At 42.2% G+C, this 21,615-nt stretch overlaps 1 protein-coding gene across 4 annotated transcripts in view; it reads right to left on the bottom strand.

Annotated features, from left to right (window-relative positions):
• The window catches only part of pkn1b (protein kinase N1b), a 39,744-nt gene that overhangs the window by 2,719 nt on the left and 15,410 nt on the right, over positions 1-21,615 (bottom strand). For 2 of the 4 annotated variants that reach the window (XM_030735495.1, XM_030735496.1), the window contains exons 3-18: positions 14,928-15,228; positions 13,954-14,099; positions 13,726-13,846; positions 11,882-12,027; positions 10,323-10,536; positions 10,036-10,230; positions 9,760-9,869; positions 8,127-8,270; positions 7,856-7,931; positions 5,265-5,394; positions 4,802-4,892; positions 2,429-2,520; positions 1,966-2,038; positions 772-863; positions 472-648; positions 77-139 (exon numbers count right to left, since the gene is read on the bottom strand). In XM_030735495.1, the coding sequence (XP_030591355.1) occupies positions 77-139; positions 472-648; positions 772-863; positions 1,966-2,038; positions 2,429-2,520; positions 4,802-4,892; positions 5,265-5,394; positions 7,856-7,931; positions 8,127-8,270; positions 9,760-9,869; positions 10,036-10,230; positions 10,323-10,536; positions 11,882-12,027; positions 13,726-13,846; positions 13,954-14,099; positions 14,928-15,228 (2,171 nt within the window). Of the gene's footprint in view, positions 1-76; positions 140-471; positions 649-771; positions 864-1,965; positions 2,039-2,428; positions 2,521-4,801; positions 4,893-5,264; positions 5,395-7,855; positions 7,932-8,126; positions 8,271-9,759; positions 9,870-10,035; positions 10,231-10,322; positions 10,537-11,881; positions 12,028-13,725; positions 13,847-13,953; positions 14,100-14,927; positions 15,229-19,415; positions 19,758-20,854; positions 21,058-21,615 lie in introns of those variants that run through there. The other 2 variants (XM_030735494.1, XM_030735493.1) reach the window with 2 other exon arrangements.

Genomic DNA, 21,615 nt, shown 5'->3' with positions numbered 1-21,615 from the left:
GAGAATCAGATTTATGTCTAATAAGAGAGAGGAAGCATTTTATATGTGGAATGCAAAGATAAAGGCAAATACTCACCGATACACAATCTTATGGTCATGAAGGAACTGCAGACCCAAGACCACACAGGCAGAGTAGAACCTATTGTACAGACAATGGATAGAAAGAGAGTTGAGCATACATTATATGGACAAACATATTGGGTTTGACTCAGTAACTCCAGAGTTCCAAACCTCCTCCGGCATTAACATCAGCACAAAAACTATGTGCCAGGAGCTTCATGGCATGGGTTTCCATGGCCTAGCAGCTCCTGGAGGTGTAATGTGTAGGTGGACTGGTACTTTTGTCCATAGAGTATACATGCTACCACAGCATAATCATCACTGGGATCACAGAAAAATAAAACAGAGCTTCCCAAGAAGCTGTAGACATCAAGTTTCTTCTCTCCGGCACATACACGAAGTAGAACTCACACAGCACGTGGCTCAGAAAAGACGTCTGCATGTATGTGCATCATGAGGTCTCCTCCTGCCGTGTACTCCATGACAAAACACACATGTTCTGGCGTCTGGAAGCATGCAAACAGGTTGACCAGGAAGGGGTGGTGGGAGCTGTTGACGGTCTCAAAGATCCGCTTCTCACACATCAGACTGGAGACAAACAGAGGAGAGGGGGCGGGGAGGAGGGGGCGTGTGTGCATATGAGACAGTCATTGTGTAGTTATGAGGTGAATGCGCTCTTGTCGTGCAGCAGAAATGCAGTCACACAGTTACCTTTCCACTTCATCCCGCGCGACAATGTCTCCTTTCTTCAGGGCTTTGATGGCGTACAGGCTGCCTGTTTTTTTGTACTCTGATAGCAGCACCTGAAGAGTCCAGCAAAAGCTTTCTTTAATCACTTCACTTTTTGTTGAATGATTCTCTGCTAACGGAAAAGAACTGCAAAAAAGGTTTTAATAGAAAACAGGTACAACTCTATAATTTTGCTATTGTGATCAAATAGCACGAGCTTCACTGTAGCTCACTTATCTGTTCCTAGGGCCTCATTCAAAACTTACAAATCTGCGCTTCATCAATATTTTCTTACATGGATATGCCTCAGATCATGCATACACACAAAAAATGATGTCCAGGCTTGGATAAGAAAATGCTGTAATGCTTTAAACTAAGATAGCAATAATTATTATTATAGTGAGGATCAAAATGAATTGGAAGAAAATTAAATGTAAAAAAAAAAAATACTGACACAAAGGTGGAGACTGAAACTTTACCTTAATGTACATATACATAATATATTCTAAAAGGTAGAGCCTGACTCATATAGCACTCTTAAGGCTGATACCAATACCAATATTTGGGGATTTAAAAATCCAATATTCAGAATATCAGCATTTCTTATGTGCAGTTATTTACTCATTTATGCTCTGCTCGGATCAGCTGGTTGTCTGTTTGTGGCTTCCAAAGACATGTTGCCAACAGGGAAGTTGCAGGATGCCCTCTTGTGGACAAATTATGTAACATCCACGCTCACATTCTCTATATTGGCCGTTATAAATGCCGATACTGATATATCAGCAAATAGCTAAGATCGGCCGATATATCGGTTTCTTCTTTTTTTTTTTACTTTAGCCGCCATGCCATTCTTATACAATAACATCACCGTTTTATTTGTGATCTCAAGGAAAAAGCCCCCCCCCCCCCCCCCCCCATATAGAAAAATAGGAGTGTGGCAGATCGCTAGCACTGATTTACAATCAGTGAGATTCACCAAAAAAGGTATGATGGAAAGAACAAAACTGGTCGGTGTGCATGTTTCATGAATCAAACTGTTACTTCAAGCGCCTACATGAATGAGGCCCGTGGAGCTATAAAAGGCTAAAATGCTTATCTGATATACTGCAAATATAAAAAAATACTTAATTACACAACAAACTGGTAATTTAACATTTTCCAAATAAATAACAGCACCTTCCCAAAGTGGCCCCTGCCGAGAACTGCCATCAGCTTGAAGTCCTGCAGGCAAAGAGGTCCTCTGTTGGGTCTGAGAAGAAGAAATTTTAAGCTGAATTTGCAGTGAATGCAATAAATGTGCTTCATAATTTCAGCAAAATCTGTTGCATACACAAAAGTCTTACTTTGTTTATTTTGTGTTTTAGCATCTAACAGGGTAAAGCATTTCTTTTCCTGGGGTGACATATGGTGTAATCCATATTAATGATGACTTGGCTTTAAAACCAGGTGTTAAAAAAAAAAAAAAAAAAGAGGTTAAAAATATGGCCATATTGTGTGAGGGGGTGTCTTCCTGGTGTCATGCTGTGTTGGCATTATTGCAAAAGACATGCTCAGGTGTGGGTTCAAGTGTGTGTGTGTGTAAAACAGAAAGAGAGAGAGAGAGAAAGAGAGAGGTGAGGATCCTTGTCTATTTCTGCACCTGCTGAAGGAGTTGTGGGACAGTGATCTGGCTGGCTGCTCACGAACAGGGACTTCTGGCGTGGACGGAGGCTCAATGACTGGTGTCTGCTCCTGTGATAACGGGGAGGGGAAATGTGAAACACCAGCAAACTGAATGACACGGAGTACACAGAGGGGAAATAACATCAACAAGGGAGTATGGCAAAAAGAAGGGGAAATGAGGGCAAAATGATTGCCAACATCTGTAAAAGCAGACAATCAGCGACTGATGCTCATCAAGCCTGATGGTCAGATCCCCTGCTGGCCGACAGCCTCGCTCCTCCCCTCTCCCCTGTCCTCTTCACTCCCTTCTCAATGCTAATTAGTTGTCTAAAAAAACATCAGAGTAATTAATCTCATAATACTTCAACCCCGCTGAACACACCATCTGCCACAGGCCCTCTCCCCCTCTGGCTCTCTCCCTGCTTGTCTAATTCTGTCTGTCTGCCTCCCTGGCCTCTTATGTCTAAAGTCACACTTGCTCTGCTGGCATACGCTGCATTACCAAAGCATGTTGCACCAAATCTATCATTTGAATCATTACATTTAGAATGTGAGGCATAAAATCACCAAATAAAATCGTGTATTTGATAAAATTATACTTTGAGTCTTTGTATTAGTTCCTATAATTATATAATATGACTTAAAGGGTTTTATGCGGTTCCATTTTTGGACACCTGACACACTTTTGGTTACATCAGCTGCTTACATTTTAAGCCTATAGTCATTATAAAACTGTATCTTAAAAATGTTTTGGTAAACAAAAAACAAAAATAATGCAAAAATATTGCATCCCATTATAAAAAAAAAAAAGTTGAGAAACTATATACAGTAGCTCCAATGTAATTGAACAAATTAACATAATCATCTATGCTTATTTAAATGCTTATTTTGTATACGTTGTACAGAATGAGCCCCTGAAGTCTGGCACCCATGGATATCACCAAAGAAGAGTTTTCTCCTTTGTGATTTGTTGCCAGTATTTACTGCAGCTGTCTTCATCTGTTGTTTGTTCAAGGATCTTTACTTTAGTTTTATCTTTATCAAATTAAACATATCCAGATAGGGTTAAATCAGGTGAGTCAGGTGACGGACTGAGACTGAAGAATTTTCCCCTTCATTACCTTCAAAGACTCCTGGCTTGTTTTCCCATTATTACTTCAGCAGTAAACACTAGTGACCCACTGAAAGATTTGTTGTCGTACGTATGCTTTAGGTGACACACCCTTCCAAACCTTCCCTATACTTTTTTCTTCTTATCATTGAGGTACAGGTTGATCTTAATTTCTTATGTCTGCCTTATTATCTTTTTTTTTTGGTAAAGTCTACTCTGGCCTTTCTGCTCTTGAGACTAATGGATTGCACCTTGTTGCAACCTTCTGTATTTTCTAACGTGAAGCAGACTTGTAGCTTGCACTGACTGCACATTATGGGTTTACAGACAGTTTTAATGCAAATCTTGAAGAAACTGTCTGATTATGTTTGAGCCCCTGAAAAATCTGCAATATCGTAGCCGCTTGAATTAAAGCTTAATTTCTAAGCCAAAGATCGTCTTACAGTAACACTACTTGTTACACAGCTAGAATAACAATAAAATGTGTGAGCTTAACAAAGTACACGGATCTATATTTGTATCTGTATATTTATAACATATAAAGAAATGTTAGCTATTCACTTTTTTGATACAGTGGTAAAGGAATTAAATGGTTAAATATCTCTGGATTTAAACAAGAATACATCGAGTGATCTTGATAATCATGATAATCTTCAAAATCTTCAAAACAAACTCAAAACAAGAGGTGAAATCGAAGTTGTTTTCCTTTTTTCTTGCTAAGCTGTATTTTTCTCTCCTCTTGCTTTTTTTTTTTTTTTTAAGTGTTTCATAACTGTTTTCCTTCATAAGTAAGTGAAATTTAAATAAGTTTAATTTTTGACTTCAGTTGCTTCTTTCCTTCTCTACTACACTTCCTCTAGTTTTCACCTCTCCATTCCTCACTCCCACATCACCCTCTGCAGACTGTGTTCTTCACACTGGGAAAATCACACACATTTGGACTTGATCAAACTGGAGCTCCCCTCCATCCAATCATGTCTCTCTGCGATTTCAGTTCTCCATTTCGCTAATTATTCTTCCTGTCCTTTCTGTCTGCACTCAGGCCCCTGCTCGGCCCGTCTTAGATTTCACTGCAGCCCGCAGGAAAGCAGTCTATGACTGGAGCACTGTTTTCAAGACAGAGGCTGCAGGTAGGAAGTGAGCAAAACAGTAACACGATAGTGTAAAGACGCCCATCTTTCCCCAACGGAAAATCCTCCGTCTCTCTTTGGCCGCTGCCCATCTCTGCCTCTCACTCACCACGGAAACGGGTGCATCCACCACATCCCTCCTGACCTCGGTTTTGATCGAAGACTCAGATTCCAGATTTAGCTTGTCCATTGAGACTTCCCTGCAATAGACATATGCGTAAAATAAAGAAAAAGATAATCAACCTTTGTGTTGTGGAGGTACAAATAATAACATTTGGTTATTGCGGGGAAAAAATAGAAAATTAGCGCATCACCAACAATAAACTCAACTGCAAGAGTGCTCACTCAGATTTAATTCATACTTTCTAAATTATGAAATAATAATAATAATAATAATAATAATAATAATAATAATGACAATTTAAACACTAAAAATTGGTCAAATATTGATTCCTGTAATTAGCTGCAGGCAGTACTCTACACTGATGAATGACCATGACTTAAACATATCTCAAATTAAAAATGTATATCCCATATATTTTAACCCACCTGTAAGCAAATCAGTTACATACCCTGCACTGGTTGTGAGCGGGCTGCTTGTGAAACTGGGTGTGCTGCTTCCACTGGGGATGGCGTTCCTCAGCAGGCGGACCCAGGTAGCGATGTCCACGTTCATCTGACGGGCACGCAGGAACGCTTTACCTAAAACGGAATATACAGTACACAATCATTTCAGTTTGTACTGAGAAAGGAACAAAGAGAATATGTATTAGGATTGCAGCTGTCAGTTATTTTATAGAGTATTCTATCAATTATTCCATCGACTAATTGAGTAATTGGATAAGAAATAGTTCTGTCTTATTAATGAGAAATAATGAATTTTCAAAAAAGAAAAAAAAAACAGTTTTTTTAAAATGAACTGCTCATTGGTTTTAGAAATTGCAATTGCAGTTTTTAATAGTTTCACTGCACACATCTGCCAACAATACTAAATCCTTTCAACGAAAGCATTTTCTTAAAATAAATCAACAACCACACGTACAGTAATGTCAAATACAATAAGCTATACAGCGGGTAAAATAAATATTGAACACATCACCAAATTTCTAAGTAAATATTTCTCAAGCTCTGTCAAGACCTTCAAACCTTATTGTTGCGAAACGCACTGATGGCGTTGGTTACAGAAGAATTTCTAAACTACTGAAGGTTCCGGTGAGAACTGCTGGGGCCATAATCCAGAAGTGGAAAGACCATAATTTCACCATAAACCGGCCACGAGCAGGTGCTCCCCGCAAGATTTCAGACAGAGGAGTGAAAAGAATTATCAGAAGAGTCGTCCAAGAGCCGAGGACCACTTGTGGAGATCTACAGAAAGACCTGGAATCAGCAATAAGTAATGCATTCAACCGCCGTGACCTGTATGCATGGTCCCCACGCAAGACTCGCTGAAGGAAAAGCATGTTGAAGCGCATTTAAAGTTTGCTGAACAACATTTAGACGAGCCAGTGAAAATTGGTGACGTGTTCAATACTTATTTTACCCGTTGTAGATACAAGCTACACAAAGGATCATAATTAAATAGCCTTTGCTCTGCACGCTTGAAAGGCTTTCTTACATTACAAGGAAGCAAAGAAAAGAGTTCTGACAGTGTTGGATCTCCTGGATGAGGTAAATTTGGTGTGTGTTCATGTGTATGTGTGCATGTGTCTGCATGTTTAAGTGTGCTACTGAGTGTATGTGCGTCTGAAAAGCCTTTAAAGGAGCATGAAGAAAAGCGAGTATATCAACATTCTCAGAATGTGGGTTTGTCCTGTGGCTGAAATAAAAAAAAAAAAAAAGCCCTGAAATAAATATGGTCTAGTACACCTCCACCCCCCCTTTAGGCTTTACCCTGCTTGCTGGAGGTATCGCTGCCATATATAGCAGGACGGCTGCCATCAGTCTTCAGCAAGCTGCCTGATTTAGACACCGTATCAGACCAATGGTTCATCTGCATACTTTATTTTAGCTTCTTTATCTTTACTGTAGAGTTTCACTGTGTAAAACAAACAGCGGTGGATGGAGCAGCTACAAAGTTTGCTTTTCTTCATGCTGGAGCTTGTTGTTGACCCAACCCAGCTGTTCCCCAGTAAAGGTTTTAATGGCGATTCCAGGAACGAGCGCTTCTGCTTTGGATGCTAGAAAAACGTTTCCTTTCACTCTTTGCTCTTCGCCGTATGTGTGTCAGATTCATGTATGAACGTGCACCCCGGTCAGACCAAGCCTGCAGTCACTGAAGAGCAATTGCAACTTGCACAAGATTACAACTGAGCAGGTGTCTCTCCGACATTCTGAGTTATCGTCTCACCTCATAACAACACTGCAAAGGGGTGTGAGGCACTCGCTTTAAGTCTGTGCCTCAAACTAATCTGACAACATCCTTAAAGTTCCTCCTTTGTGATCAAGCTTTTTTCACATTCCACACATAGAGCAGCGGCACTACCCTATAAAAACCACAGAGAGAAACAAACAGTTTGCATTCCTTTAGAGGAGGTGCATACAGACACCCCCCAAAAAAATCTTCAAACTCCTCTCATGCTCATGTCAAGTTTTGAAATGTAAAGTCTTTGCCACTGTGAATCAGGTCGGATTACTGAGGCTCACAAGTAACGATTATAATCCGAGTTAACATCCACTGAAATTAGTGTGGAGCTTCGAGAAGCATATTTAACAAGAGAATTCTGACAAACTACGGTTCAATATATATTTTCTGCCTAAGTGTTTATGGATGTGTTCCCATGACCTCTCTCCACTCGTCTGCAGCAAACTCTGACCTCGTGCATGTCACTTGATGTACTTTCCATCAGTGCCTGAATGAAGCCGTGAGGAGCATTCGTGCAAAGATGATCCACGTTTGAATGACAGACTGCAGTCACAGACTGATGAAGCCTGCGGCAGTGACTGCAAAGGGCTTCACGCACAAGCGTCTGCTACTTTTATTCACAGGTGGCTCTAAAGTGTTTCTCCTGTCCCACAAGCAGATGGCAGAGCATCCCAATGCAAACGGTTTAAAATAAAATTCAACTCATCAAAAAATTGAGAATTAAAAAAAAAAAAACAGCAGCAAAGTGGGAAAACTTTTTTTCATTAAAATCAAAATGTAGATTTAAAATACGCTGTTTACCGTGCTGCTTAGAAAAGACATTCTTCTGCCTCTGGAGTCTTCGGCCTCTCTCTATGACCGGATTGAAGAAGGTCACCTGAAACACACATAGTTAAATGTTACCGAATGTTAAGCACAAAGTGCAACCACCGTGCGTATCCTGAGGTTAAAAATATGCCGTGTTTTGTAAGTACTTCTGTGTTTTAGTGTGTGCATGCAAATACACATCATGAGGAGTTTTTGATGAGATTAAATGAGAAGTGTTGCATTCACACGTGTGTCTATCCTGTACCTCAGCCAGCAGCAGCCCCTGTGGCTCCAGTTCCAGCTGGACTTGGTGTCTTTGGTTGTCCAGGAACTCCTCCAGCTTCAGGTACTTCAGAGCACACAGGGAACGATAATCTCTCCAGTACACTGCAATCTCCATCTCCCTGGACTAATCACAAAACACAGCGGGGATGTAACATGCAGATTTGATCACATTGATGCAACACCCCAGAAACCAAACAGGCACACAGTGCAAACACCGACGTCTCCTTCATCATCATATTACAGTTTTGACACACTATTATTTTCTTCTCTTTACACCTTTATAGTAGTGTTGCTCACTCTTGCCTCTCTTTCTGAAGCTTACTGCCCATCCATCGTGCACTGTCATACTATATTGCCAAAAGTATTCACTCATCCATCCAAATCACTGAACTCAGGTGTTCCAGTCACTTCCATGGCCACAGGTGTATAGACCAAGCACCTAGGCATGCAGACTACTTCTACAAATATCTGTGAAAGAATGGGTCGCTCTCAGGAGCTCAGTGAATTCCAGTGTAGTACCGTCATAAGATGCCACCTGTGCAACAAGTCCAGTCGTAAAATTTCCTCAATACTAAATATTCCACAGTCAACTGTTAGTAGAATTATAACGAAGTGGAAGCGATTGGGAACAACAGCAATTCAGCCATGAAGTGGTCAGCCACGTAAAATCACAGAGCGGGGTCAGCGGATGCTGAGGTGCATAGTGCGCAGAGGTCACAAACTTTCTGCAGAGTCAATCGCTACAGACCTCCGAACTTCATGTGGCCTTCAGATTAGCTCAAGAACAGTGTGTAGAGAGCTTCATGGAATGGGTTACCATGGCCTTACAGCACCAAGCACCTTCCTGTTCCAACATGACTGCACACCAGTGCACAAAGCAGGTCCATAAAGACATGGATGAGCGAGTTTGGTGTGGAAGAACATGACTGGCCTGCACAGAGTCCTGACCTCAACCTGACAAAACACCTTAGGGATGAATTAGAGTGGAGACTGTGAGCCAGGCCTTCTCATCCAACATCAGTGTCTGACCTCACAAATGTGCTTTTGGAAGAATGGTCAAAAATTCCCATCAACACTCCTAAACCTTGCGGAAAGCCTTCCCAGAAGAGTTGAAGTTGTTATAGCTGCAAAGGGTGGGCTGACATCATATTAAACCCTATGGATTAAGAATGAGATGTCACTCAAGTTCATATGTGTGTGAAGGCAGACGAGTGAATACTTTTAGCAATATAGTGTAGAATATATATCATAGAGGCACAAAGACAAGGGGGCAGATCAAGGCTTCCAGGGAGTGATTTATATATAGCAGCTGTGCTGAAAGTCATCCAGAGGTGCACTAGAACATGATCTTGAAGGGGAAATGTGGAAATTTAAACCATCCATCCATCCATCCATCCATCCATCCATCCAGAAAACATATCCAAGTAAAAAACAAAAAAACCCCAAAACTGAACATCTGCTCTGTTTTAAAATGCAGGTATTTGTCTTGGTAACAACCAATCAGATGCATTGTAGCATGTGTAAAAGCCCATAAAAAGCATTGCATGACAGCTTAGGCTGAATCACAGTATCTCTGTGACAGTGTAACAGATTTAGAGTGTGCTTTGTCTTACTCTCTCCAGCTCTAAAGTGAAGGTCTGGTCCCAGGCCTGCTCTCCAACTGTTCTCCAAGCTGTCTGACCCACCACTGTGTTCTCCAGCTTCAGCACAGCGCTCACTTCCGCTTTAAAACACACACAAACGCCGATTTTTCAAGTAAAAATACCGACCAGGTCAATCCAGAACTACAACATTTTATTAAATTTGAAGCCTTAAGCGTGAATTTGTTTTAGTAACTACAGCAATATGAAGTCAATTTTTGATGGGAAAATAAGAAAAGAAACACTTACAAGAGAGGTCCTCGTTCTTACTGGGGATCTTGAGGCTCATGCTGCTGGTGCTCCGGCTGTAGAGGCCGCTCAGTTTGAACGAGGAGCGTCCATCTGGTGTAGAGTAAGAGGGCAGAACCAAAGGGGTCCCTCTGCTTCGCCCCGGGACGACCTCCAGGAGTCCCACACAGCCCAGAAGACGAACCTGAAGAGTGCCTAGAAAGAAAATGAAAGTTCATTATTTAAAAATTCCTCTATGATTTGGAATTTGCTTGGAACAGTGTTATCCTCCTATGTCTTCAGCCTACCCGTGAGAGGCGATGGTTTGCTCAGGGTGCTGTACTGGTTATGGACATATGGAGTGCTGTGACGGGAACTGAAAGCTGAGGACGAGGCCAGCACCAGCTCCTCCTTGATGAGGCAGGCCTTGGGATGATCCTCGGGCAGCTCCAGCAGCCTCTGCTCCAGAGAACATCTGAGCAGGTCCAAACGCTGGGACGACTCACTCAAACCACACTGAGCCTGCAGAGCACAGAAAGAGCACAAAACTGTCAGACTGAAGACAGATTAAGCAGTTTCCTTTTATTTCTACATGCACTCATGTGCACAGGTGTTGAGCCATCCCTCATGTCTTTATATTTTGCTTCCTAGGAGTCAGACTTTCTTGATTCCTGTTTTAAATGACAAAAGACACGTTCTTAAGAAAAAGGAAAAACATCCAGCAAAGAGCTGACCCAGGACCTGAGAGATGCATCTGGACCTTCAGCTGATCCATCTGCTGTTCACTGAAGCCTCATCAGAAATGGTCTCAGTGGATGGGTGGCTGTCAGGAAGCCATTCTTAAGGATTTTACCTGATAAACTGTATTTCCATGTCTGTATGTTTGCACGTCTCAATAAATTATTGCTCCGATTTCCCATTTTCTGAGCAAAATATGAAGAAATGAGGGGTGGCTCAAGACTTTTGCACAGTACTGTAAACATATGCATTGGTCTTGGTGATTCTAATATGAAAAAGAAAGTAGAAGATCAGAATTAGAAAATGTAACCAAAAGTGAAAGCATGAATATCTCTGAAAAACTGAACACAGTGAGTTATTTTGATGTGTTGACACTAATAAAGTTTTTGCTTCTGCCTTTTGGGTAGAAATAGTTTATAGCCTCTGTCGTACACTACACGATTGATTCAGTATTTAAGAAAAAATATTGCTAGAACCACTCTTACTTTCTTTCTGAGAGTTACATGATTGATACTACTTTCAGATCTTTCCACAAAATATAGAAAAAGTACAGCCAAGTATCATCTTAAATTATATGACTATATAAATATGAAGAAGCAGCTAGCCTGGATCTGTCTGACAGTAACAAAAATACACCAAACGGCACAGATCTCAGTAGACATCACTATGAATTTTCTATTACAACTGTCCAAAGGAGAGACGCAAATGAAACTTTCAGGGTTTAAAAACGGATGATTGAAGACATGAGTGCCTCAGCCAGGGCAGCAGGTCTCTGACCCAGAAAGGGGTCGATTCTTCATCACTTAACATGTGGATGAACATCACTTTCACTACACAACTCTGGTCTGCAATTTAGGAAAATGAAGGCATGTCTGGAGGAAAAAAGAGAGATTTTCCCGGTAGCTGTTGGTTCTTAATAAAGCTGAAATGATGGAACAACTGGAGCAACCATGGAAGCTCCACCCTCCGAAAGTTGTGAGTTGTCTAGTGTCACTTTAAGCTCACAAAAAAACTGTAGAACTAAAATAAAAATTGCAGTGACTGCAATAATGTAAATAACATGACAATGTGGAGAACTGTGTTCTCACACAGAGCTTTAAAATTGGTGCTATATCATCTCCTCTCTGACCTCAGCAATGGCCTTCTTATCCTGGACCTTTCCCGCACCCAGCAGTCGCATCATGTTCTTGGCTCCCTCGGCCATGGCGTGCTCCACACGGTAGTGATGCCAGAGCTCCTCCACGCGCAGCTCCGCCCCACACAGGTCTGGCTTACCTGGGCCACGGAGTCAGGTTTAGTAAACAGCAGGAACAACAGCACACACAGCAAATGCGAAAGGAGGGAAATGACTAAATGTGACACAGAAAGAGAAAGTGTGACAAGAGTTTTGTCGAGCACCGCACTGGATCCTTGGGAACTTGTTTCCATGTCTTCATAAATATGGCCTTAAACACTGTCAGTGTTTAAGTCCAGAATGAACAGGAGAAATCTAATTAAAGAAATAAAAATATAGGTTTTACACTTGGTCATTTATTTACTGAGGAAAATGGTCAAATATAACATATCTGTGAAGGGGAAAGCATTTGAACCTCTAAACATCTCAATCCACAGTCAGAGACACTGTGTAAGAATGAAAGCCATTTAAGAGCAATGAACTGCTCCACTAGCAAAGATCACTCCAAGACCAAGGAGTGTTGGAGTCTGGGAGGTCACAAAGGAATCCCAGGTAGCAGCTAAAGACCTCTCTCACATCAGCCACTGGTTATGCTCATGAGGCCGCCATCAGGAGAACACTGAAAAAGAATAGTCTGCATGGTAGGTTTGTGTGCTGCGTGCTAGCTCGATCAAGATCATTGAGAAAAAGTCTGAAGTGTTTTGTGGATGAATGAGAGCAAAACTCACAAGTTACTCTGCTGAAGAGTGGTTAAAATCCTGACCTTACTCAGATAAAACTGTAGTGGAAATATCTGAGGTGAGAGGCTCATGTCAGGAAACTACTGGTTAGTTGCAAAGGTTCACATATTTTCTCCTCCCAGACATGTAAAATGTGATTATTTCGTCTCCTTTGTTGAAATGGCTTCTCAGATGATGTTTTAGGTCATATTTATGCAGAAATACAGAACATTTTTGTAGTATTCATCTCAAATATGCATATTCTTTTATCTCTGGTTTCGGTCTCTGCTGAGTTCTGGGGAAATGCCTGACTCATATCAGGCGCCAGTAAACGCTCCGCTATGTCAACTAACTCGTCTGACTTGCAGTGCTGAGTAAGTTGCGCACAGTTCGTATTCTCTCAACAAAAAGAGCCGTGAGTGCGTAAAATAACCATTAAAACTCAGATATAAAGAGTCCCACAGAGCTCGGAGGAACTGGAAAGTTGGGTAATACCCTCCGAGCGACTCCATTTATGCACCAGCAGTCATGTGATCTGCGTTAACATAAAATGTTGAACTCAGCAGTTTTAAAAAGCTGAAGGAACAACATGCGGAGTGAAAATGGCGCACAGAAAATCTTTCCGTTAGAGCTGTTTGCTGTCCTTTCTAGAGTCCCTGCTGCTCTGAGCTTTGTTTTATCCTGCCTGCTTATTCTCTTTCATCTCTGACTGCTTCCTTCTCGCCGCTTCACTCTGTGGTCATCTCTGACTCAGTCCTTTCAGGCTCACTCCCTTCCTGGCTCCCCGCATCTGCCCGGCCTGCTCTCTAACCTCTGCTAAATGAGCCATGGCTTTTAGTTGTTGGGCAACATCAAGGGGATGCAGGAACATCAATAAGGCTCTAACCTGAGAGAGAGCGAGGGTGCTGTAATGGACACAACGTGTGTGTGTGTGTGTTTTTGACTGGAATACTATACACTGTGAAGTTCTGAACCAAGAATTGATCCACTTGCATCATAAAATATGCAGTGTTTATAAGCTGAGAGACTGACAGGTGGAGGGAAAGGAACTGAAAGATGAGACAAAAGCATGACAGGTACTTTGGTTGTCCTCAGACTGCTCTGTTGCCTGCATGGCCTTTCGGATCTGCATGCGGATGATGTCGATCTTTGTCTTGCTGTCCTGCAGCATCTGCTGAGCCGTCTGGAGAAGCTTCTTGTCCTTGAAAAACAAGAGGCGATCATGTCACACGCTGAACATTTGAATTTGGAGGCGACAACAAATATAGCGAGTAAAACTTATGGCTGGTGGTTGTGCCAGTTAAGTACCTTGGTACCTCCACTGGCATATATTGGAATCATGTTCTCTGCTCCCTGTTTGACCTTCAGCTCAATGTTTAGCTGCCGCTCCAAAGCTGCAATGCGGTGCTGATTGGTGGATGTCTGGTTGACTGGTCCTGGAGACTTAGTGGCATCTGGCAAGAGGAGCAGATAGATAGTCAGGTCAGGAGGTCAGGTTGCTTCTGTTGCATTTTTTTCAAACATCAGTTTTGTCCTGTGGTAGCGCACGAAGTTAAAAACTGTGATATTTAAAAAAAAAAAAAACATATTTTAGTCCATAGAGTACCAACATACAAGACATTTCTATATATTTTAAGCTGATTTCCTGCCTTTAAGGAGGCATCGGGTTTCAGTTTATAGCAGAGTTATTTCCTCAGGTGGTTAATCAGTTACAAATAAGAGTTAACATATAAAGACACTTCTGACTGGTGTTTTAAGAAGCATAAATCTAGTAGCAAGAATCAGCTAAAGCAGAGGGATATCAGCAACATACTGAGAGCGCCCTAATGCTGAACCACTGCATTATTCAATCGTATGTCATAATCATATCCAACCTACATTTATGGATGGAATCCACCGGCTTTATTAAGGTATGGTTCACGTCTTAGTTTAGTTTCATAACTGTTTTTAATTTATTTGGCACTGTGTGGAAGTATCACCACAGAAAGATGCTGATTTGTTAAGATGGAAATAAATAACAAAGAATTGACCTGCTAAACATCAAAACTGATATTGTGAGCATGTTGGTACTGCTGCTGGAGTACAGATTTTCAGCCTGCAGGGTTTTCTAAACAACTCAAACACTCTTATACTTTTGGAAGACGTTAATGCCTGATGTAAAAGTACAAGATGCATAGTAATGAGTAAAAAAGGCCTACAGCAGTGCAGGCAACATCTGTTGTATGCATTGTATGTTCTAAATACAGACACAGTAAAGGACTTCTCCACAGTGGATACTGTACCTTTGTTTTCTTCAGGGCCCTTGACCACAATGTGAGCATCCAGCTCCTGGAGCTGAGCCTGGAGTGACTCGAGCTTGCGCTTGGAGCTGCGGAGCTGCGAGTCCACCTGCTGGGCATTCCTCTTGTCGGTCGTGGCCCTGCGCAGATTCTCTGCACCCTCCTTGATCTTCAGCTCCTTCCGGATCTCCCTTCGGATCCTTTCACGGTGCTCATCCAGCCGCTGCTGCACACTGGAGTCGGAAAAGTCGGAGTTTTGGTCCAGACCGAGCTGCTGGAGCACAGACAGCCTGTCTGGATCACTCTGAATAAGGAGAAAAGGAAAACGATTGTTATTGTTAAATAACCTACATAAAAGGGAAAGGTGATGAAGATGGAGTCAAAGCAGGAACATAAAAAAGATGGTGCTATATTTAGCTCGCTGTGTATGAGAGGGATTATTCAGTTTGACTTGAGAAACCGATTCTCTCCAACTGAGAGCAAAGCTGAGGTTATGACAGTAAACGCTAGAAACAGTCACCCTGCACACATTTGACAAAGTGAAGCACTTCAGGATGAAAGGAGAGGAAAGCTGAATGTCTGCGAGTGACTCGTTAACTTTTGAAACCTGCCAAGCTGACACGGTGAAGCAGCATCAAAGCAGGGGCTCCACTTAAGCGTGCAAAGAGCTGAGTGCTCACATCAGCTCTCCTGCTGATCAACACTAACCAGATTACAGAAGATTAGAACAGCAATAATACAAACTAAAATCAATCAGGGTCTGCCTCTGGATGGGCCACAAGTAAACAAAAACAATAAGACGCATATATGAGATGTAAAAATCTGTCACAAGAAGCACGTGAGTTTATTTAGGGTTTATGTCTAACTCCATATTTTTTTCTTGGCCTATAATAGAACAAGTTTACATGATTCACAGCTCATAATAATCCTTATTTTTCTTACAGTGGGCCTTGGTTCAGCCCATCAGTTCATCATCTGTCTGAAACAAGCTGTTTTTAGCTCCTCTCTCTTAAAGCCAACTTTAATTTGATTGGTTGCCCCTCCCAAACAGAGGGTCTGAGCACAAGGTGGGTGGACTGTGTTGGGCAGAAGTGGCCATATTTAGATGAAAAGGTGAAGTGTCATGTTAGCAGCTAATGCTAGCAAGTATGGTTAGCAAAATGCATCTATATGTGTTTTCCCAGACTGGTTGGTGAGTGTGCCCTGGAGGTGTGCAATACAAGGCCAGATAGCAGCTAATTAGTCAGTCATGAGGGAAACATTAATATTCCCCAACCAGTTGGCGACTGGTTGCTAGTGGTTGATGGTAAATGCTGGGAAATCAAACAGGCCCAGAGATTGGTCAGTCGGCCCCTGAAAACTAGGGAAAAATCTGTATTCCTCAACCTTGTGGCAAAAACCTTGTGATTGCTTTGATCGGTGCCAACTTGTCTATAAACCCTCGCCAGCTACTCTCCAAGCAGTAGTGAAACTGTGAAAGTGTGACACAAAATGGAAGCAGAAAATATTCGCTGTCAAAGCAAAATGTGCACCTTTTGAAATGTGTTGTCTACACAACGTATACTTAAGAGGTCAAATGTTCTCTGTTTCTGGTTTGTGTCATATTTTCTCAAGTTTTACTACCACGTGGCTAGTTGTTAGCAAGTATTTGCAGACATGTTGGCGTCTTCTATGCAAACTAAAAGCAACCGTGGAAATCTGATAATGACCAAAGCAGTTAAACGGATGCGTTTGGTTCAGCGCCTTCTTTGTGACCAGTTTCATCTAGTGACAGCAGCCTCCAGGACACACTCACCAACCAGTCTGGGAAAACACATTTTTAACACACAACCGCAACTTTGTATCATGTCCAATAAGTTAGACAACTCTAATGCACTTAATGCCACATGCTGTTCCAAAAGGTACCAACAGCGAGGGCTGTCCATAAATAAAAAATCAGTACTCAGATACTAATCAATGCTAAACATTACTATCAGATCAGATACTTATTTACACCAGTGTTGATACCAACAGTGCTGTCTTTGCCTCCTCCAGCTGACCCACAACTTTACACAGAAATCTGATTAAAATCTCAGATTAAAGCTGAGAAAAGTCTATCAGCTACCATGTTACTGTTAAATTACTGTTTATTTTTTTACTTTTTTAGTACTACATCAACTTAAAAATAATAATGATTGATGTTATTGTTTGTATTGTTTGAATCTTTATTTTAAAAAAATCTTTGGCATTTGTATCGAGTTTGAAGTTCTAGTAATGTTACAACCCTACCAGCAGCACAAACATGTTCAAGAGGTCCAGCTCAGTGACTTGAATTCAGTCAAACTGACCATGCCCCTAATTTTAAGATGTAGGAAAATCATAATGTATGAGTTAGCTATAACTATGAATTATAGCTGATTAGCTCTAAAGACCGGAAACATTTTGTGCCAGGCTCATCCATCCACGTAAATCTATAAAAATGCTAATATCATCGCTGAAGTTGGAGATTTTAACATGGGGAGTTTATCAGTACTGACTCGTTTTTGGAGAAAACATCAAGTGGCCACTGGAGGAAGTGATTATTTGACATTTTTAAAAAAATGAGTATTGTTCATTTTAAAAGTGTATATGTACAACAGAAAATGCAGGAAAGCATAATTTACCTGCTCTCTTAAATTATGTGTGTGGGTTTGTTGAAAAGTGGTTAAAAACACCCGTGTTAGCTTTGCCAGGCTACACCTTCAGCAATGCATCGTGTGAGGTGTGACAGCTTGTCTCCTAGTAAAGCCGGCCCTCAAATGTGAGCCCATACTTACCACGTAAAATGGCCACATGGCGGTTAAAGGGAGGTAAACAATTGGTATATTTTGTCTGTATTTTCTTACAGAAAAAAGACCAGAAAATAACAACTAATGATATTGTGCACTTATAAAACCAACTTCACAAGCACAAGACCCCAAGGTCAAATATGAAGTAAAACATTTGTTGTTAAGGCCGCCAGTTCGTGGAAGACCTCATTGAGGATTGGCGGCTCCCGCGCTTGGCAGACAAACAAAGCCCCCTGGGAAGCAGTGTTTGGGCTCTGTGTTTAAATAGATTTAAGCAGAGATGCCGGGTGGTTGTGCTCATATTTCAAACAAAGTGTGATGATGTTGCAGAAGAGGAGATTGGAAGTTAACTGGAGACGGCGACAGAGAAGCATTAGACGGCGAAGGCCTTCGGTGAGTACCAACGACTGAGCGTGGAAGGTGGACAGAAGGAATGAGTGAGTAATTTAGAAGAAAATGATGCCACCAGTTTTAGTTTTTAGAAAAAAAAATGGTAAAAGTTTGGGGATACTAACTAAACCTCCTTCTGCCAACGAGAACAGCGAGGAAATAATTTACAGCCATACGATGGGAAGGGGAATGTTTTGGGGTGTGGCTCTGCTCCTAAAGTTCAGATTATCTCCAGTAAAATGAAATATTAAATATACAGGAAATATCTCAGTCAATTTAGTCAAATTTGTCACTGCAAAAAGGCATGGGGGATATGTAAGTTGTGTGTATTGCACTCACAATTCTGCACATCTTATATTTTGCCCTTTACAAATGAAGCCCATAAACCACATAAAACCTAATGAGGCCAAAAATGAAGCGAAACATTTTTATACAATAAAAAAACTGAGCAAGGAAACTCCCACTGGAAACTAAGTCAAATCTTGAACGCGGTTGTAACATCAGAAGGCTATCGCCTCCACTGTGCTAGAGTGTAATGACGGGCTGCTCGGGGCCTTTCACTGCACTGTGCAGCCAGCCATCCAGCTTAGCGGATCTGATTACAGCTGCTTAGGTCTCTGTGTCCATCCAGCTACACGCAGGCTACGGCCACAGCACTGTTCTCATTAAAGCCATAATCCATCTGCAACACAATGCACTACAACCAAACCACATGGCACAGGCCAAAGGCTTGCAGGATTTTAACTGCAGCTTTAATGCAATGTTAGGCCACTGCACAACTCTGAAGCAAAGTAACTGAGCACTGGTTGTTGAAAAAGGTCAACTATGGTGTAGAAGAACAACAGATGCACTCTTTTTATACATGTAAACAGATAGACAAGCGCATGCATACATGTGTATTGTTATATGTTATTAGCATCACTGATGATGTGGCAGACGCGAGCAGCATGAGCGCGAGTAGCGGCCATTCGTGGCAGAAGAGAAAGCGGAGGCAGTGACACACCACGAAGGGCAGGAAGGGAGAGTTTGCGCTCTGACGTACTCGTGTTCAACACAATACAACTTAATCCCTGGTGTTTTACGACAAAGAACCTCTGGAGCGAGGTGTAAGACAAATCAGGCAGCAGGGTGAAATCACAACAGTGAACAGCAATGAAAACGCGCAAGTGATTCGCTGTCAAACAGTAGGTGTTTTTACAGGAAATGAATGAGGAAACTGACAGAAAGTAATGCAGGGAAAGAAAGCACTGAGACAGCGACGGTGTTGAGGCCTGCTCTGGCCTCGGCGGCCTACCGAAGACTCTGTGTCAGCCTGCTCAGCGGGGAGCGGACTATCACCCAATTGGTCCCGCGGTAGGTCTTCCAATGCATCCTCACTGGCCATCTTAGGCCTTCCTCCGGCTTTGCTCTCCGGCCACCTCCACACACACACACACACACAGACAAACACTATCACACACCCTCAGCACTGACAGCAGCACCAATCAGACAACACAAAGTTCTATTCCTGCCTCCCCCAAATCCAGGATGTCCTTCCCGCCAGGAATCAAAAGCAAGGCTAAATCTGGAGCGAGTGAACGAGGTGGAGGAGAGGAAGAGAGAACAGCATAGACCCGAGCCCCACCTCGCTGCTTCCTGTTCTGCTCTTTGCCAGATAGAGACTGAGGCGTCATGCACTCTGTACACACACACACACACACACACACACACACACACACAAATTCGAGTGGTTTTGTAAGTGAGAGAGCTCACAGTCACTCTGCTTCCTGCTACCGATTCTCCATAGCTGAGAGACAGGCTGTTGTGACAGAGTTGGCTATCAGACCAAGTTCTTGTATATTTTTGGCATGTTTGTGCCTATGGAAATAAGACACACAACTGTTTTGTACATCCAGGTCAGAATTTCTGCACAGATGAGAAGACACGGTCAGAAAAAGTGCAGAATTAAGAAAATACACCTCCTAGTGGGACGGGGAAGGTCAAAGGGCAAATGAATCCATTATGGAGCATGAGATGGCTCTGCTTCCTGAGCATACTTGATATTTAAATGCGTCTGAAGGAAAAGGGCTTCATAACAAACTCTTCCCTTTTTTGATATCTGCACTAAATTACAGATATCAAAAATCTTTGCAAAACCAATTCTGTGATTTAAACAACAACAACAAAAAAATGCACGACACTGCACCACACAGACACAAACTGCATGCAGAGGTGGACCTCTGACAACTGGGACCTTTGTCTACTTGAAGTCTGCACAAAATCCAAATGCAGGAAAACATGCTGACTGCTCGCGGCTGTTCCTCAGTGCTATAGACGATCCCATCGCTGTCTGACATCAGTACTCTTCCTGCCAGCGAGAGACATGCAGGTCATGGGTTTATCTGACTCACACACCCAGCAGTGTGGTGTCACTGACCTTCCAAGCCATCACTGTGCGGCAGATGGCCCTCTCTGGCTCCCGTGCGTCCACCATTGCACGTACGTTTAAACAAAATAAGTCGCGTTTAAAGGGAGAGAAGGCAACAGACACGCACACACAGTGTGATATTCAAAGAGGCACCAAAGCACATCCAGTTCTTCTTATTCACCCACTCTGCAGCAGGGGAATAGGAAGTGAAATAACATGAAGTTATGCCAACATATGCAAAACACAGACAGCAAGAATCATTCTGTTAAAAGATATCCATACACTGTGCCGCGTATCTGTGTGCAGGTAATAAAATATTTCCTTACCGAGCAGCTGTGACTCTCAGTGGCTGCTGTGCTGCATGGACTGGTAGCTGCGGAGATAGCAGCCCCCATGCATCCATGCTGTCTCTCACCTCTACAGATATGGCTGAGATGTCATCATTAACTCGACAGTCACGAAAATGAAAACTTCCAAACTGAACTCAAACTGCTGTGAAGCCTGTAATAAGTCACAAATTTGGTCTCATTGTGTCTGTGAAATATGGTGTGCGGCTGCTAAAACTGTACTGACCACAGTATCAGGAACTAAGATCATATCACTTCACATACACATGCAGCTCTTAAAGTTACAGTCAGTTCACCTGATTAAGATTCAGCTGGAACTGTGTGATGAACTTATCATCCTATTATCCCCTTATTCCACACTGTTTCCCACTGTAAATGCTCTTACCAAGCTCTGTCAAACTGTTATTTATACTGAGTGAAAATTGATGAAGGAAGTTCAACATAGCCTGGCTTCCTTTGCGTTAGCCTGCTTGACAAACCCTAAAACTCCAGCTGGAGATAGCGGGCGTCACAACGGTGGTCATCAGCTTTCTCTGTGCGTGCTCACATAAACGTTTCACAGGTCATGTGACTCTTCTTCACACACGTAAACACGTGTAGAAAGCCCTTAAAGAAAGTGCGTAAATAAAGCCCTTAAAACATGTGGTTATCCCAACTGGGCTTTCAGCAAATCAGTGAATGTGTGAATGTGAAACAACATTGTCATCCCCTACGTGGCAGGTTTGTCAGGGAATCTCAGG

This window comes from Archocentrus centrarchus, chromosome 8 (genome assembly GCF_007364275.1).
Source record: "Archocentrus centrarchus isolate MPI-CPG fArcCen1 chromosome 8, fArcCen1, whole genome shotgun sequence".
Classification (NCBI taxonomy): domain Eukaryota; kingdom Metazoa; phylum Chordata; class Actinopteri; order Cichliformes; family Cichlidae; genus Archocentrus; species Archocentrus centrarchus.
Note: the sequence above shows the minus strand (reverse complement) of the source record. Positions and strands in the feature narration are given on the sequence as shown.